Here is a 19,356-nt window from a genome sequence, read left to right as displayed (position 1 = left end):
CATGCCCTGCAAAAACAAGTTAGACGTCCTCTACTTTATTGTTGCATGTTTTACGTGGCTACTACGGGCTGAGCAAGAACCGTTCTTACCTACGCATCAAAACCACAACGATATTTCGTCAAGTATGTGTTGTTTTAACCTTCACAAGGACCGGGCGTAGCAACACTCGATTCAACTAAAGTTGGAGAAACTGACACCCGCCAGCCACCTGTGTGCAAAGCACGTCGGTAGAAATAGTCTCGCGTAAGCGTACGCGTAATGTCGGTCCGGGCCGCTTCATCCAACAATGCTGAATCAAAGTATGACATGCTGGTAAGCAGTATGACCTGTATCGCCCACAACTCACTTATGTTCTACTCGTGCATAGAACATCTATGCATAAACCTGGCTCTGATATCACTGTTGGGGAACGTAGTGATTTCAAAAAAATTCCTACCCACAAGCAAGATCATGATGATGCATAGCAACGAGTGGGGAGAGTGTCGTCCATGTACCCTTGTAGACCGTAAGCGGAAGCGTTAGATCAACACAGTTGATGTAGTCGAACGTCTTCACGATCTGACCGATCCAAGTACCGAACGCAGGCACCTCCGAGTTCAGCACATGTTCAGCTCGATGACGTCCCTCGTACTCTTGATCCAGTTGAGGCCGAGGGAGAGTTTCTTCAGCATGACGGCGTGATGACGATGATGATGATGCTATCGACGCAGGGTTTTGCCTAAGCACCGCTACGATATGATCGAGGTGGATTATGGTGGAGGGGGCACCGCACACGGCTAAAAGATCAACAGATCAACTTGTGTGTCTATGGGGTGCCCCCTCCCCTGTATATAAAGGAGTGGAGGAGGGGGGAGGGCTGGTCCTATCATGGCGTGCCCTGGAGGAGTCCTACTCCCATCGGGAGTAGGATCCCCCCCTTCCAAGAGGAGGAGTAGGAGGGAAGGAAGGAGAAGAGAGGGGAAGGAAAGGAGGGCGCCGCCCCACCTCCTTGTCCAATTCGGACTAGAGGGGGAGGGGGGCGCGGCTGCCCTGGCCGCCCCTCCTCTTCTCCACTAAGGGCCCAACAGGCCCAATACACACCCCGGGGGGTTCCGGTAACCCCCCGGTACTCCAGTTTTTTGTACGAACTTGCCCAGAACCTTTCCGAAGTCCAAACATAGTCATCCAATATATCGATCTTTATGTCTCGACCATTTTGAGACTCATCGTCATGACCGTGATCATATCCGGGACTCCGAACTACCTTCGGTACATTAAAAGACATAAACTCATAATACCGATCGTCACCGAACGTTAAGCTTGTGGACCCTACGGGTTCGAGAACTATGTAGACATGACCAAGACACGTCTCCGGTCAATAACCAATAGCGGAACCTGGATGCTCGTAATTGTTCCTACATATTCTACGAAGATCTTTATCGGTCAAACTGGATAACAACATACGTTGTTCCTTTTATCATCGGTAAGTTACTTGCCTGAGATTCGATCATCGGTATCCAATACCTAGTTCAATCTCATTACCAGCAAGTCTCTTTACTCATTCCGTAATGCATCATCCCGCAACTAACTCATTAGTTGCATTGGTTGCAAGGCTTATAGTGATGTGCACTACCGAGAGGGCCCAGAGATACCTCTCCGACAATCGGAGTGACAATTCCTAATCTCGATCTATGCCAACTCAACAAGTACCATCGGAGACACCTGTAGAGCACCTTTATCACCTAGTTACGTTGTCACGTTTCGTAGCACACAAAGTGTTCCTCCGGTATTTGGGAGTTGCATAATCTCATAGTCATAGAAACATGTATAAGTCATGAAGAAAGCAATAGCAATGTACTAAACCATCAAATGCTAAGCTAACAGAATGGGTCAAGTCAATCACATCATTCCTTAATGATACGGCACCGTTAATCAAATGACAACTCATGTCTATGGCTAGGAAACTTAAACATCTTTGATTCAACGAGCTAGTCAAGTAGAGGCATACTAGTGACACTTAGTTTATCTATGTATTCACACATGTACTAAGTTTCCGGTTAATAAAGTTCTAGCATGAATAATAAACATTCATCATGATATAAGGAAATATAAATAACAACTTTATTATTGCCTCTAGGGCATATTTCCTTCACCATTGTCACCATGGGTATTCATATCAAGACATACATCAAGTGTTCTCAAATCCATAAAAGTATTCAATCTGATAAAACAAAATCTCAAAGGGAAAACTCAATTCACAACAAGATAGAGAGGGGAAAACACCATATGATCCAACTATATTAACAATGCCCGCGATACATCAAGACCATGACATCTCAAGAACACAAGAGAGAGATTAAACACATAGCTACTGGTACAAACCCTCAGCCCCGAGGGTGCACTACTCCCTCCTCATCATGGTGGCCGCCGGGATGATGAAAATGGCCTCCGGTGATGATTTCCCCTCCGTTAGAGTGCCGAAACGGGGTCTAGATTGGTTTTTCATGCCTATAGAGGCTTGCGGCGGTGGAACTTCTGATCTAGGGTTGTCTTCGGGTGTTTTGGAATATTTGGCAATTTATAGGGCGAAGAGGCGGTGCGGGAGGCCACCAAGGTGGGCATAATCCACCTGGGCGCGCCTAGTCTCCCAGGTGCGCCCTGGTGGGTTGTTCTCCCCTCGGGGCTCCCCTCTGGCACTTCTTTGGGCCACTGGATGTCTTCTGATCCAAAAAAAATCTCCAAAAAGTCTCGCTTCGTTTGGACTCCGTTTGGTATTGATTTTCTGTGATGTAAAAAACAAGCAAAAAGACAGCAACTGGCACTGGGTACTATGTCAATAGGTTAGTCCCAAAAAATGATATAAAATTGCTATAAAATGATTGTAAAACATCCAAGAATGATAATATAATAGCATGAATACTTCATACATTATAGATACGTTGGAGACGTATCACTCCATTGCTTCCCCCATTATTAAAATTTGAAGCATATAAGAGCTCAAATGCAACAAACTTGTTAGCCCAATAGTTATTCCGTCCCCAACTGAATATATAGTTACATAGACAAACATGAGTTTGTTGTGTCAGCACAAATATATTTGTTTGCACGCTGAAATTCTGAAGAAATTACAAGCGTAGGACATGTAACTTATAACTATTAACCAAAAGGTAGTTGTTGCTTGCTAACCTAACCCGTTATCAGTATGCAGGGTTCATGCTCTAGATGCACCTGGACTGCCAAGGCATCATAAACTATCTCCTAGCCCAGAAAGGAATCCGGACTCCCAAATTTACTTTGGTATTGTCACGCCCAATATGTGACCCTATCCAAAAGGAACTCGAAGGTCCCACCAAGGATAGATCCGCATATTGAAACGCTTTTGCAAGGTGGATATCATTACATCAACATAACATGATAGATGGGGATACATACAAGGCATACAAATGCCGCAAGAAAACATCAATACATCATACGTAAGATCAACATCCGACTACGGATGAAACACAAACAGAAACTCAAACGACATCCACCCTGCTAGCCCAGGCTGCCGACCTGGAACCTATCCCCTGATCGAAGAAGAAGCAGAAGAAGAACTCCAAAACAAGCAAACATCGCTCTCGCGTCAAGATCATCGCATAACCTGTACCTACAACTGTTGTTGTAGTAATCTGTGAGCCACGAGGACTCAGCAATCCCATTACCATGGGTATCAAGACTAGCAAAGCTTAATGGGAAAGGAAGGGGTAAGGTGGTGAGGTTGCAGCAGCGACTAAGCAAGTATGGTGGCTAACATACGCAAATAAGAGCGAGAAGAGAGCAAGCAGAATGGTCGTGAAGATAACAATGATCAAGAAGTGATCCTGAACTCCTACTTACGTCAAACATAACCCAAAACCGTGTTCACTTTCCGGACTCCACCGAAAAGAGACCATCACGGCTACACACGCGGTTGGTGCATTTTAATTCGTATCTGGTGTCAAGTTATCTACAACCGGACATCAACAAATTCCCATCTGCCACATAACCGCGGGCACGACTTTCAAAAGTTTATACCCGGCAGGGGTGTCCCAACTTAGCCCATGATAAGCTCTCGCGATCAACGAAGGATATACCTTCTCCTAGGAAGACCCGATCAGACTCGGAATCTCGGTTTACAGGACATTTCGACAATGGTAAAACAAGACCAGCAAGACCGCCCGGATGTGCCGACAAATCCCGATAGGAGCTACACATATCTCGTTCTCAGGGCACACCGGATAAGCTAAGCGTACAGGTACCGACGTAATCCAAGTTGCCAAGGAATGGTCCCACACGGTGCTCTAGTCTGGACCAACACTCGGAGGAGCACTGGCCCGCAGGGGGGGGGGGTAAAATAAAGATGACCCTCGGGCTCCGGAAACCCAAGGGAAAAAAGGGCTAGGTGAGGCAAATGGTAAAACCAAGGTTCGGCCTTGCTGGAGGAGTTTTATTCAAAGTGAACTGTCAAGGGGGTCCCATAAATCACCCAACCGCGTAAGCAACGCAAAATCTGGGAACATAACATCGGTATGACGGAAACTAGGGCGGCAAGAGTGGAACAAAACACCAGGCATAAGGCCGAGTCTTCCACCCTTTACCAAGTATATAGATGCATTAATTAAATAAGAGATATTGTGATATCCCAACAAAATCCTGTCCACCATGGGGCAATCTTCAACTTCACCTACAACTAGCAACGCTATAAGAGGGGCTGAGCAAAAGCGGTAACATAGCCAAGCAATGGTTTGCTAGGAAGGGTGAAAAGGTTAGAGGCTGACATGGCAATTTGGGAAGGCTTGAAGAACAAGTGATAGGTAGCGCAACATAGCGATAGAACTAAGCAACTAGCATACCAATGGTAGTAGTGAGATCTAGGGTAGCGGTCATCTTGCCTGTAATCCCTCTAGGAAGAAGAACGAGTCCAGGAAGAAGTTAAAGCCATGAAGACGAACCAAGCGTAGACGAACGAATCCTCACAATCGCAACGAAACGGGAACTATCGAGAAGAAGCACACAACATGGTAAACACACCACACATATACATGACATGATGAGCAAACAAGCATGATGCAAGACAAGACTACATGAAGCTACTCATGGCAAGATATGATGCATACAAGACCAACACATCAAAGCAAGTTTAAATGAGGCCGGAAACAACATATAACAATTTCGGTAAGTCCTCATATGCAAATTTAGAAATTGGTCTAGATCTGAATAAACCTTATGTTCAAGTTGTTAAATAGAAAGTTAAGATGCACCAAGATGATCTACACGAGATTCTAGTCAAGTTACATATAAAGTTCATTAGATTTGGAGCTACGGTCTAGAAGATATGAGCAAAACAAGTTAAACATGGCATTGATGCAAAATGCACCCAAACATCAAGCAAACACCTCAAAACATGTATTCAACATGATAATATGAAACTACATGCAAAATCAAGCAAGTTCCATATAGAGCACACTCAAAACGGAGCAACGGTTCAACACACACACACACACACTATACAAGTTATAGCAACAATCTGTCCAAAACAGCAACTAGGCATATTGCCAGCATCAAAACAACATGCTACAGCACCTTAACATGAAAATAAAAGACATGGACATGATGTACCGGTAAAGCATAACAAAACATGAACACTGATCTATCTCCAGAAATCAATAGAACATGCTCCAAAACACATGGCAAGATTGCAAATAATAACAGTTTCAGACTTTGCAAAAATAACATCAGGTTGCAATGTTTAGAGCTATCAAACAACATGTTACAGGAACTTAATATGGCAAACAAAGGCATGGAGTGATACTAATAACTGCATAGAACAAAAGTCCTTTACTGACCATGAGCCAAAAATAATCAGAAGATATGATGGCACCCATGTAAACATGGCAAATGATATAACAGATTCAAACATGGCAGGAACAAAAATAAGTAGGCATGTTGGTGAGCTTGTACCACTCACCACAGAGTATTACATGGCATTACAAGTCAACCAACAGTAAAAATATATGTTTAGGAAGCTAAGCATGACAAGAACAAGTTCATAGGGTGTATGGATCACTATCAAAGCTCATGGCAAAACTGAACTTAATGTTAACAAGCTGACAACAACATTATTTAGCAACTTTGGAGCAAGATAACAACAAGCTACTGCAGGCTATAAATGCAATCAGGGGCTTGGATGGATAGAGCATGAAATGTAGAACAAAACATCCTTAGTGAACATCTCCAGATTATGCATAGAATGACTTGTAGCAGAAGGTTTACATAGCATCACGAAATAACAGATTCAGCCTAGCAAAACAGTAACAGCAAGTACCCTACTTAACAAGCTTGAAGCACTCACTACACAACTCACAAAAATACATGGATTGCACCTCTGTAAAGATGGCATGATGTAGTTCAAAACACATGTAGAGCTCATGCTCATAGGATGCACACATCAAATGCAACAAAAATGACAAATCACCAAGTTATAACAGTTTCAGCAGATTAATATCATATATCATTCTTCCAACGATGAGTCAGGCATCAAGATGAACTCAGATGAAGATGGCACAATGGAATAAAAAGAAGAGCATCTCACAACAAACAGTTTGATATATTACACGCACAAAACGGAGCAGTATGCAGAGTTATGATGCGATGGACATGGCAACAAATTGTTGAAAAACTTCGGGACTTGGAACAAAATATACCCTCCGGAACTGGACGGGGTCTTCCGGGACGGAGGGATCCGGATCGGGTCAGCGCGTTTGGATTAGCGTCTTGGTGGATCTGGTCCAGGTTGGCGTGGATTTCAAGGATCGCTGGGATCTCACCGGTCTTGGAGGGGAGGTCGCTGGAGTCGAGGGGGAAAGCCGGATCCGGCCATGGCGCGGCTGGAGGAGGCCGGTGATGGGGTGCGGGGCTCCTCCGGAGAGCTCCGGCGGCCGGAGGCGGGGAGCAGCCGGGCGACGTGCCAGATTGGCGGCGGACGGGGCGGAGGAGCGGCAGGGCGGCGGATGGGCGCCGGCGGGGCTCGACGGCGCTCGACGGCGGGGCGACGACGAAGATGCGGGCTCCCTTGGGAGTTGAGGCGGCGCCGAACGAGGAGGCGCGGAGGCGCGCGGTGGCCAGCGGGAGGAGGCGACCGGCGGCGAATGCCGGCGAAGGGCGGCGAGGCTGGCGACGGGGTTCGGGAGCCGGCGGGGTCAGGCGCCATCGGGCGCGGGGGGCGCCGCGCGGCCTGGATTAGCCCGAAGCGGGCCGACGATGGGCCTGGCGGGCCCGGCGGCGGGGCGCGGTGGTTGGGACGCGGGGAGGCCAGGTGGAGGCGTCTGAGTGGCTGCAGGAGGCGGGGGAGGCGACGTGGAGGCGCCCGGTTGGCCGGGGCGACGCCTCAAGTGGCGGTGCGGCCTCTGGGCCGGCGACAAGTGGCAGCTGCGTGCAGGATCTGCATGAATTTCGAGGAGGGGCGGCGACTGCAGGTAGGGGAAGGGCTAGGGGTAGGTGGAGGATAGGGGATGCCCAAAATGGACTAGGGGGTCCATATATAGCAGGGGCTAGGGTTTGAGGGGGTTCTGGAGCGTTTCGGAGCCTTCGATCACGATCCGATGGTTCCGGTCGGAGGGGGTGTTTAGGTGGACTGTGAAGAGGAGTTGGGCTGAGAGGAGAGAAGAGAAGTAGCAGCTAGGCGGCAGTCTTGGAGACCGAAACGTCTGACGAAAATACCGGCAATGTTGCCGCTATATATTTAACGGTTGGGCTATCAAACGAGTTCCGAATGCGAGGAAACTTGACAGGCGGTCTACCTACACTATAATAAGACTGTACGCCAACTTTCAACCCATTCCGAGAACATTTTATGCCACTTATAAAATAATATTTCGGAGGTGTCGCGGGCGCGTGCGAGTGTGGTCTGGACTCCGAACGGACAACGGAGAGAACCGGGGGAACCCGAACGGATGCAAGTTTTGAAAAACATGCAGATGAAATGCAGATGATGACATGGCAAAATGCAACACGTAAGCAATGGCAACTACGGCGAATAACTGGCAGACACCTGGCGCATCGGATCCGGGGCGTTACAGGTATCTAGGTGGAGCTAGAGCAACTTTTGAAAATGCAGTGGAAATATAGTTCTGAACACCAGTTCTTTCTTACCATAGTGCATTAAAATAAGGAAGGATTGGCAGTTATCCTTCCTCCACTTGACTCCTTTTGGGCAAAACCTTGCAGGGAAATATGAGGTGGTTGAACCAATCGACAATGTTCCACCATCTTAGCAAGTATAATTTTCTACAAATTCCCAAGACAAAAGGCTACTTCAAATCATACTAGAGGACATGATCAGTCCAATATTTCTTGATTTGCATCATAGGATGGTCGTGGTGTGCATCCACTTTTCCCTTGATGCACATCAAGATTCTCTACTCGAAAAAAGGAAACAATTGATGTGCAAACCTTGTAAGAAAATTCTACTAAGAGGGTCACTAGTCATTTATGGGTTTTACGTGCAATATGGATCAAATCAAGTGGAAATTTGTTGCACGAACTCTCTTTTATATTTGACCATAGAACAATCCATAAGAAAGTAATGCCAAGGATTTATGGAGAAACCGTTGAAAACATCTCATATACTCTAGAATTTTGTATTTACTTACAACTAATATAAATAATGATTTGCTCTAGAAACCGCTATTAAGGTAATTGTTAGACCATATGATTGGGCATATTTTCGAGCATAGTTAAGTATAAAAGAACGCAAACAATAATTCATCTAAGCAGCATGAGTTATCTGTGGAGGATTGTTTTTATTTATTTTTCTTGGATCCACCAATAAGGATTCGATTTAAAGTGTAGTTTCAAACGCAAACCAATATGTTAAAAATAATAATAATAGATTTTTTCAAAAATATATCTGATAAATTTAAGTATATATGCGATGCTAAACGTCAAACTTGTATGTCAAAAAACAAATCTTACCTTGATATTTAGCCTCGTGATTATATGAGTGATTTAAATACAATAAAAAAATAATGTGCAAAACAGTATTTGACAGAATGAGTTATAAGTAAGTCAAAAATATGATCAGGTTTGCATAAATTAATAAATACATATATTTGTTAATAACATACATACACATAATGAATTATAAATAAGTATAAAATGAAATTAACTTTTTTGAATATAATAACTGAATATAGTATTTCTGATTGTATTTTGTCAGAATAAGTTATAAAGAAATATAAAATGTGTTGGTTTCTGATAAGTGTAAATAGAAATTAGTTTCTTAATAATAATGAATTAAAAAAGATGTGATTAATTTTTTTAAGTGTAACTGAAATATTACTACTTATTATATTGACAAAGATATTCATGAGAAAGGAAAAAAGTTTTGCTAAGTTTGTATTACGTGACTTAAACCATATATCAACAACTATTTTCACCCTTAACCTCCTTTTGACTCTTTGCCACTTTATTAATCCTCTGCCTTCGATGAAAATATAGATTTGTTTATTGCACTACTTATGTGGGTACTATTATTATCCCTTAGGATAAAACAGACAGTGTGATGATTTGAAAGTAGAATGAATGTTAAAAGTGTAAGGACGAGGAACTATAGTTACACATCGAACAAATACTTAGGCTAGAGTGTGGTGTTGTCCAATTTGAGCTCCAACATAAAAAATTGTGATTGCAACATGTAATCATGATTTGTCCGAAATTGTATTGTGTGACGGACTCTCGTATGATATGAATGGTATGTGTCCTGTATTTTGTGTATGTTTATCTTATGATAGGTTTAGATGTTAATAGAGAAATTGGAGAAAGACATAATTATTGTTTCTCAAGTCCCGTAGTTGGGTTATGCTTCATGTTCTCCTTCAGGCAATCAACTTTCTCAATTTGACAAAAGGAGCAATGTGAGATCACGTTAAAATCTGAACACTTGAGTGTTCCATCCGTGATGTAGTATTTTATTTCCTGCCACATAATTTTGGTTGCCTATAACATGTAGGTGTGTCTTAAGGTGTATGTGCTCTTCAACATTTTTTTTCATTTACGGCTCTACCTCATCACTTTTCAAGCACAATAGTCCATGGGCACACATCCACATGTTGCTTGGTTGCATTTTTTATAGAGCTGGGAACACGAAAAAAGGAGAAAGCTTGGTTGTAGCTTTGCAAAAAATTGGCTATTGTAACTAGAAAAATATATACCTACAAAAAGAATTTCAAAGTAATTCAATCTTTTGCGAAAATTATGGCAGATTGTTGTAAAAACATCACCAAATTAAAGCAACATTTTATGAATGGACACATCAAGAAATAAACTGAAAAACATGTTGTTTGGAAAATGGTTTTTGTTAGCAATAGCGCCTAAAATATTTGCAGCGTCGTACAAACTTTGCAACATGGCAGTCTGGCTTTGTGGCTGCAAAAAAAAAAAGAGGTGGCACCTGGTCACGTTTTTTTTTCTGTTTTCTGGGTTTCCCCTTTTTAGCTTTTTTTGTTGCTTTCCTGTTCTTTCTATTTATATTTCTGAACAGATTTTCTATTTTTTTCACCGTTTTTTTGTTCTTAATTTTTTTGAAACACATCTCTATTTTTTCAGTACACAATGTACATTTTTCTTATACACGTGTAACATTTTTTGATAAATGATGAGTATTTTTTAAATACATAATATTTTGATCCTTGTTTTCGATTTTTTTAATACATGCAAACCATTTTTTACTATTTTTTATGAATTTTTTGGTACGTGTTGACATTTTTTAATGGCACGAAACAGTTTTTGCGTTGCCTAGAAATTTAGTAATGTCACGAACATTTTTGGGAAGTGTGAACTATATGTGCGAGTTGAATTTAGGTTTGAACTATTTTATTTTGAAACTTAGTTGGATTGTAATATTTATATTTGAACTACTGTCGCATTTTAGTATTTTCACTCCTCGAAGATTTGATATGCTTTTATTTTGAGTGTAGCGGACTTAAGATTAAAAAAAATAGGGGCAAACGTTTATGGAACAGGGTAGGATGACCGACTACCATATCACTGTCCACAGACGAGTCCCAACCAGTCCGCGAGCAAATAGTTTGTCTGTTCTAAGGGTTGGGATTGGAGATGCCCTTAGTTTCCGCAAAGAAAAAAGATATCTGGAGCTAGATTGAGTGAGACATGGAATTTTCATTCATTGCATAAACTTATTTTATTTCATTCCTTCATGATCGGGACAAATTGTGCAGTTACTTTATGCTCGCAAATTGCATGGACCCTAATCAACTCATCTTCAATCCATAATCTATATATCGTGCCACTGTGCGAAAAAACAAAACCAACAAAACCCTTATATCTGCGTCTACTGACGCTCTCTTAGTCCAGACATGCCATTGCTCACGCTCCCCACTGCGGCTCCTAGCCCCCGCCGTCTTCCGGTGCATAGGCGCCGAAGCCCAGTTGGCGTGCAATTGCTTTCCTCTGTTGAACAAAATACAGGGGAGAGATCATGTCGCACGTCATGAGGATGAAATGAACATGATCCGTAAGAGACGATGGAGGAGGCATGACAAGAAGAAGAAAAAAATCATAGCGGAACCATAGGGCGAGCATGCGATTGATTCCTCAAGAAAATGCCGCAAAAAACGAAAAAAATTGCAGACAAAGTACATGTGATCGTCTTCGTATGGCACGCTGAAGGAGCACTATGGCCACATCAATGCTCTACGTACCTGGAAACGTACAAAGGACCGTATACGGATTTTAATTTTTAGGACCTGAACGGAGCTGTTTCCAGGATCCTCGAGAAGTCTAATGAATTTAGGCGCATTTCAGGAAGTGATGATTGACTGTTCATTTTTCATTTTGGAGGGGAACTTAGTGTTCATAGCAGAAACAAAATTTGAATCGGGAATAACTAGTAGTACTATTTTTTTAGCACAAATGGGGACTCGGGCCACCAAGCGAAACCAAGCCCATGGCACCGCCGGCCCCTCTCTTTAAGGTCTTTCCGAGTCGCCGATGCCGTCGCCTGGCGGCAGCGGCAGAGACTTCGCCGTCGTCCAGTTCCGGCTCGTCGGCTTCGCCCTCGACAACGAGGATCAGGTGACTCCATTCTTCCTTCCCGTTCCCCTGCCGCTGGGACTCTGAAGTCAAATAAAAACCAGAGGGGGTGGGCTGGGCTGCGATCCGGGGTTTGTTACGATTGGCGAGGGCAGCAATCGATTTAGCGCATATCACTAGGGTTCGAAGCTGGAGATATGCGCCGAGGCATCGAAGCTGGAGCCAATCGTTAGTTGGATGGCAATGCTAATTGGCTGTTAATATACCGACCATGTGCATACATAATATAGAGAAATTAATTTCTCCAACTGAAAATTGATACCGCAAAGTTAATACATATTCATAGCCTTGAGGATGGAGCAGCCATAGCAGGCATAAAATTCAGTTTGCCAGTAGCTTTGCATACGCACTCCCCTTACAATGCAGAGTAGAAATACAGGGGCAGAAACAAAGAAAGAATATATTCAGCAAGAGTTTGGTCACAATGTGCTTCTCTCAACATGAACAGATTCCTGGGATTGTAAGCCGTTGAAGTTCATCAAAGTAGGAATGATTTGACATCACGCTGATCAACTCCACGGTGAAAAACTGATGCAACTCCCTCTTTTTGCGAACTCGGTTTGAGCTCGCTCCATCGCCTATGTGTGAGTTGATCATCAACGTTGCAGAGAATTGGCAACACCGGCTCCTATTCTGGCAGCTGAACCTTCAAAGGTTGCAGTGCCAGTGTTGAGCACCTCGCAGGCATCATTTGTACCTGAAATATTACACATATACCATCATCATTACCGCACTTTTACAGAAGTATGCAACTTACTGACACTATAATTCTTACAGAAAGAGAACCAACATACCAGCTGGAAGGTTCATCCACAGAAAAGCACTGAACACACATCAGGCCGATTCAAGGAGCCATCTTGCATTTGTGACAACTGACAGTGCGTTGATAAAAAAATGCATGTTGTGCCTGTGCGGCAAGTTGCTTCACCACACGATGCATACCATCTTCCAGCTTGACCCAGGCTGAGAAAGAGGGGCATATACAGCAGGGACTGTGTAGTAATGGAGAGATTCCACGAGAGCAGAGTGGTATGTCAAAAGTGTCTGTCAGACCCAAAAACTATGGACTATCACTTCGAGAAATCAGATTGAAATGGAGTAATTGGGATAACTGGTCTTTACCCTCGAAACCATCCATCTGTGTGGGAGACTTCAGAAATCTGCACCGGGAGCAGCAGCGATGAAGCTGAAGAAAAATACTAGCAGCACCAATCGATCATCAAGCATCGTCATCATCATCGCCCGAGTTGCAGCAGCAGAAATCATTGTCGTCGAAGTCTCTCTTGGCTGCTAGAACAACATCAGGAGAGCATGCGCAAGTTCAGTTGTGGTAAGTGTATATAGGACATCATCAGTTCAGTTGATAACTAGCGACTGCTACTGAACCAAAGAGATTTAGCTGACCTGTCGCTCTCACTCCACATTTGCACCACCCCCACAGGCAAGGAGGAGCTCTCTCTTTCTCCCATTGTAAGTATGGAAGAACTAATATGACAACAAAGGACAGTCAGTATCAGCACCCCTAATCACTTCATCGCTAATGTAATCTTAATAACTAGATGAAAACAATATACAGAGCTGTTGATGAACTGACCAGTTATCAGTATGACCACTTCACAGTCCAAAACTTCAGATGCGCATGCGAATGGGATCCCGCCGTTTCCAACACTAGGATGTTTGTTCGCTTCAGCTGCAGAGTTACCCTGCTCAAATATCATCTCTCGGGCTCACCTCATAGATATCAAGATACCTGAAATTTTAAAAATGATCCCATTCTGAAGGAAGACTAATTCCTCCTAGCATGTACACTCAAGGAAGCATCAGGGGTTACCTTTCTCCGGTTGGATCTAGTAGTAAGCACTAGCAAATTTCGAACCAATCAAACAGTGTACATAAGTCAGGATGTATCATGGGTTGCTCCAGCTTCGCCCATGATCAGGAAGTCTATTGTTCTGCAAAGTTCGGTAACAAAAGAAGGCTTCTTCAGATTCCATATACAAAACACGAGCGTTTTAAGAGTCTAACTTAGTGAGCTATACCAGCGTGGTGGGGGAAGCCAGCAATGAGACTCTCCAATGTTGGCTCCAGGATAGGCATCACCAATTAGAATACGGGGAGCAGCATCAGCAAGAATTGTAAGTGTGCAGCAGATCATCATGGCTGTTAGAGATAAAGAAAAATATATTAGCACATATCATGCATCTCAGTTAATAGCTGCTACTCCCTCCGTTCCTAAATATTTGTCTTTCTAGAGATTTCAACAAGTGACTATATACGAAGCAAAATGAATGAATCTACACTCTAAAATATGTCTATATACATCCGTATGTGATAGTCCATTTGAAATCCTAAAAAGACAAATATTTAGGAACGGAGGGAGTAGTACCGAACAAAAGAGATATTAGCTCGCTAGCTGACCTGTATCTCTCCATCGGCATGAGGGTCACCACCTGCGACTGCGAGGAGGAGCTTTCTCCTGCTACTGCAGGGTCGGGATGGATAGATGGTTCCTCCTCCTCCTCCATCGCTTCTTCCACTTGTAATGCTGTAGTGGAGACTTCGGCGACGTCACCCAGGTCGTGGTGGCTCCGGTCCTCCTGTCGTCGCAGCACGGGATGGTTGGGGTGCACGTCCACTTCGCGTTGCAGCGCACCAAGGCTCGCCCCTTCACAAACCCAAGCAAGTGAAATCTCCTTCAGACTTGGAAGGTGTTTGATACCAGTAATTCCCGATTCCAACTTGCAGTCACTGATTGTTATCTTTTCCAACAAGGACGAGGTACCCGCCAAGAATACCAACTCTGCCAGTTGCCCCAGGTCAAAAATACCAATTCTCCTGAGATTTGGGAATGCTTCTGCTCTGAAAACTAGTTTCTCCTCAACAACAGAACATTGACCAAGACCAAGGAGCATGAGGTTGGGCAGTGCGCCTAGTATTTTCATGCTTTTATCTCCATCCTTCAGATTGCTCGACACTAAGTTAACCTTCACCAAATGTACCAGATCCCCAAACCAGTCAGGCAGCTCCCCAAGATCTCCATCCAAAGTCAGCTTCTTCAGGAGAGGGGGAAGGGAGGAAATAGACTGCAACCACTTAAGTGATGCACTGCTTCTCCGAGAAGCAGAGTCTACATGGAGACAAAGAGATGTGAGGAGAGTGAGCTTGTCAAGGGATGTACAGAGTACCTTGCTCTTTTGCTTGCTTGCCCCTACTCTCACAATTAACTTTCTGAGCTTTATAAGTTTCCCGAGCTCTTTAACTGCTTTCATACTAGTCCGTTCAATATCCACAATCTCTAGTATCTCTAACCCCTTTAGGTTGCTGATCCCTTTGGGCACCCTCACACCTCGAGAGGTTGACAAGCGACCAGTCCAGGCCATGTGAGTGACATTCATAATGCTTGGACGCTCATCCGGACAAACTAAAGCAATAGTGAACAAAATAGGCATACAAAAAATGGACATGAGCCAGAGAAAAGGGTAAGCTAAGTATACATTTTTTTGGGGACATATGTTGCTGCATCGGAGGCTACGAAGGCTTTGTAGTTTAGTTATTTCAGCTGGTAGTGATGTGACAAAACTCCTTCTTATGTCCAAAGTTTGCAAGCCTTGAAGTTTCCCAATAGATTTTGGCAGCTGGTAAATAAATGACAAACTTTTAAAAGAAGGGTTAACATTGACATATTTCAAATGATGTAACAACCCTATATCGTCGATCTCTTTTTGTGTCCTTCCGAACTGGGCATCTTGTAGATCCAAGACTCTAAGCATCCGAAAGCCAGGCGAACAAACTGAAGGTGCCGGCTTCATCGGTCTCTCACCAAACACAGTTAATGACCGGAGATGGTTCCAATCTAAGCCTTTATTTGGGAACCAACATCCTTGCAATGATACATGACGGAAGTTATCCCCTGCTATGCCGGCTACATTTTCACATGTTGAGCATGCAAAATTTTCATCACTAGAAATTGAGATCATGACATCGCGAACGATATCATGTACTCTGCAACTCTTCACAATCCCTTCTACGTTCACTCTTGATGGTTGAATCAAGCTACGGTTGATCAGTTCATTAAAGTAACTATTTCCAATATCCTCAGCACTCACTCCACGAATGGTGCGAATAAACCCCTCGGCTATCCATCTTTCCACCAGCCGCCTCCTCTTGATTTCAAAATCCTTGGGAAATATGCTTAGATACAGAAAACATGACTTAAGATGAGAAGGCAAATAATTGTAACTCAGAGTAACCATCCTCCTGATTGCTTCAAGGCTTCGGTTGCTCTCCAACTCTAAGGGAATCTGATCATAAACAATTTTCCAATCACTAACCATTCTCGTGGCAAGTATGCCACCTATTGTGAGTATGGCTAGGGGCAACCGTCCAGACTTTTTCACTATCTTAGTAACTATTTTCCTCATGTTATCATCATTTTTCATATCTTCCTCACACTTCCTGGTCTTCCTCAATAGCAATTTTATGGCATCCTTTGTTTGTAAGGGTTCATGGCGGTAGATAAGTGATCTAGAAGATTCCAAAGTACAATCCTTAGCTAAGCCAACATCTCGTGTAGTTATCATTATACGACTACCTTTGTTGTTACTACTAGGAAAAGCAACAGTTTTTATCCACTTCCAGTGATCTAAGTTCCATAGATCATCAAGAACAACAAAGTACCTCTTCTCAAGCAACTCTTGCCTGAGATAGTTGGCGAGGTTCTCTTCTCGCACTTCATTCCCTTCAAGTTGCTTCTCCAATGCTTCATCACCAAAAAGTTCTCTGATCATAACTTTGAGAAGCTCCATCCTGACAAATGACTGGGAAACAGTGATCCAAGCACAACATGCAAAGTTTTCCATGCTTTCATAAACCTTCTTCGTAAGAGTAGTCTTACCCAAACCACCCATGCCAACCACACATACTACCCGAGCGGGGCCATGGTTTGCATGGACATCAATAAGCTCTATTAACTCTTGCTTGGGCTTGGAAAACCCCACAAGGTTAGCTTCATTGATGTTGCTAGCTGATTGATTCCGGATATCTTCCCAGCAACAATCCCTCTCATCAATGCTTCTAGTGAGTTGGTTCTTCTCAACCAGGTTGTAGCGTGTGTTCCTGCAACTGACTTCTTCAACTCTTGATTTGAGGTCACGGATCTGCATGGCGATTCGATGGCGGTCTTTGAGCTTCATCAGCTTCTGCGACAAGAATTGACTTGCCACATGCACCATGAATTCACCAAGGCAATCTTCAATGTTGTATGACAAATCCCTTACTTGTTCTGCCCACACCTTAAGTAGCATGTCTTTCTCCTGCATTGCTTCAGCAGCCACCAGGAAAGCCTGCATTGTTGCCAGCTCATCTTTGATGAACCTGACCAAGAAAGGTTCGAAAGAAAGTTAATTACAACATGAAGGGTCTCCATTCCTGGAGAACATGACATGCAAAATTATATCTGCACCCGGCCCCCATGAAGAGATTTCAAGTCTCCCATGAATATCCGATGCCATTCTGTATGTAAGTGTTGAGTAAGACCTTTTTTTTTCTGTTTCAATAAGTAATACTGTATATCCAACAAGAGAGAAATAACGGAAAAGGAAAGGAAAGGATGTAAAAGACTTGGAAGTGCATGACCTTGGCAACAGAAGCGCATGCAAACATACCAGATATCCTTGCGCACACCCATGAGGAGGCTCATCTCATCCGCAGCCGCAGAGGCGGCCTTGCTAATGGCGCCACCCATGATGGACCTCGCCATGCTCAGCACCGTGCCTGCCATTATCTCCGGCCGGTTCCGGTATGATCCTCTCACAAAAGGAGTCTGGTGGGGTGTCCAGGAGTAGAAGGAACGGAGGAGCTAGGAGTAAGAAGTGAACTCGGTGTAGCGAGGCAATGCTATAGCCGCAGCGCTGCTTCTATAGCGCGAGGACGGGGGTTATTGTTCTTCTCTCCCAAAGCTATATGGCACGTGCATGCACGCGGGGCTAATTTGCAGCCTGATTACTGCATCTAATCTACTACCAGGCATAATCCACTTGGTACTAACAGCAAGCGTGCCTGCTTCCTCGCATGTCGCAAAAGCTAGCAGCAGTAAAAGTTGTGAGCAAGTATGTTGGCGCCGCCTCCTCGCAGCGCCGCTTCTTCTTCTACCTCAAGCTCCCTCACAAAACTCTCTTGTGGTTTCTCTCTATCTTTTTTTCTCAAGAACACACACACACACACAAGGGGAAGACTCTACACACACACACGCATATACCAAGAAGAGCACACAAGCTTTGCCCAGAGGCACTCTTACTTGGCAGCCACAAACACTACATTGTTTCCCCAGCCCTCACGGCCTCAACTCAAACAACAAGCTTTACATCTCTTATATAGAGACTCACGCGCACACACAGCCACGGCCACACCGGCCACTAACCCACGCACGCACCACTAACTAATCCCTAGCTACATGCACTACATGCACGCCCACGTCCAGACTACACGGCCAAGCCGTTCAACTAACCGACTGCATGCAACCTGACCAATTCTCCTGGCTCCAACTTGATCTATCCAGCCAGCCGGTTTGGCTTCATCCTGCACGCGTCTCGCCGCTTCCCACGGCTATACCACCCGGCATCAAGCCTTGCGCCGTATCACACGGCACCGCGCCTTCACGCCGTCATCGGCAGCCCGGCATCTCGCCGTATCCGCATGCCTCCGCTGAAACTTCACCGGACTAGCTACTCTCTAACCTATGCAACATGCATAACAAAAACAAACTAAATATGCAGATACATAAATCAAGATTAAACCTAACATTTTCCCTCCTAATCTTGATTCTCCAATCTTCACGCGGTTCACCCGCTGCCACTTGACGACACAATCGCCGCGCTGCACACCTCGCCGTGGACCGACGCCATCGCAGCGCCCGCGTCCATCACCATGTACTCTTGCCGCGCGCAGCGGCCACCTCTTGACGTGGACGACGCTGTCGCAGCGCCGATCACCACGCCGTCTTCGCCAAGCGGCATCGCACCGCAACTTTTGTTGGCTTCACACCAACTTTCCATGATGACGATGGCATCACACCACCGTCGTCGGCATCACGCCGACTCTTCTTGTGGCAGCTTCGCACCGCCATCTTCACATAGCGGCACCGCATGGCCACCATGCTCCTTCTTGCGCCGTCGGCCTCCATCTCGCATGAAGTCCGTCGCGCCACAAACGACGCCGTCGCAGCGCCGGTCACCACGGACCATCTTGTCG

At 44.5% G+C, this 19,356-nt stretch overlaps 1 protein-coding gene across 1 annotated transcript; it reads right to left on the bottom strand.

Annotated features, from left to right (window-relative positions):
• Nucleotides 1-12,704: 12,704 nt before the first annotated feature.
• Nucleotides 12,705-17,887, bottom strand: LOC123139107 (disease resistance protein RPM1-like). The gene is made up of 6 exons (XM_044558907.1): nt 17,772-17,887; nt 15,982-17,481; nt 14,527-15,507; nt 13,513-13,593; nt 12,903-12,931; nt 12,705-12,805 (listed from the first exon to the last, which is right to left on the bottom strand). The coding sequence occupies exons 1-6, from the start codon at nt 17,885-17,887 to the stop codon at nt 12,705-12,707; spliced, it is 2,808 nt and encodes a 935-aa protein (XP_044414842.1).
• Nucleotides 17,888-19,356: the final 1,469 nt, after the last annotated feature.

Source organism: Triticum aestivum, chromosome 6B (genome assembly GCF_018294505.1).
Source record: "Triticum aestivum cultivar Chinese Spring chromosome 6B, IWGSC CS RefSeq v2.1, whole genome shotgun sequence".
NCBI lineage: Eukaryota > Viridiplantae > Streptophyta > Magnoliopsida > Poales > Poaceae > Triticum > Triticum aestivum.
The sequence above is the reverse complement of the archived record's forward strand: the minus strand, read 5'-3'. Positions and strand labels throughout refer to the sequence as shown.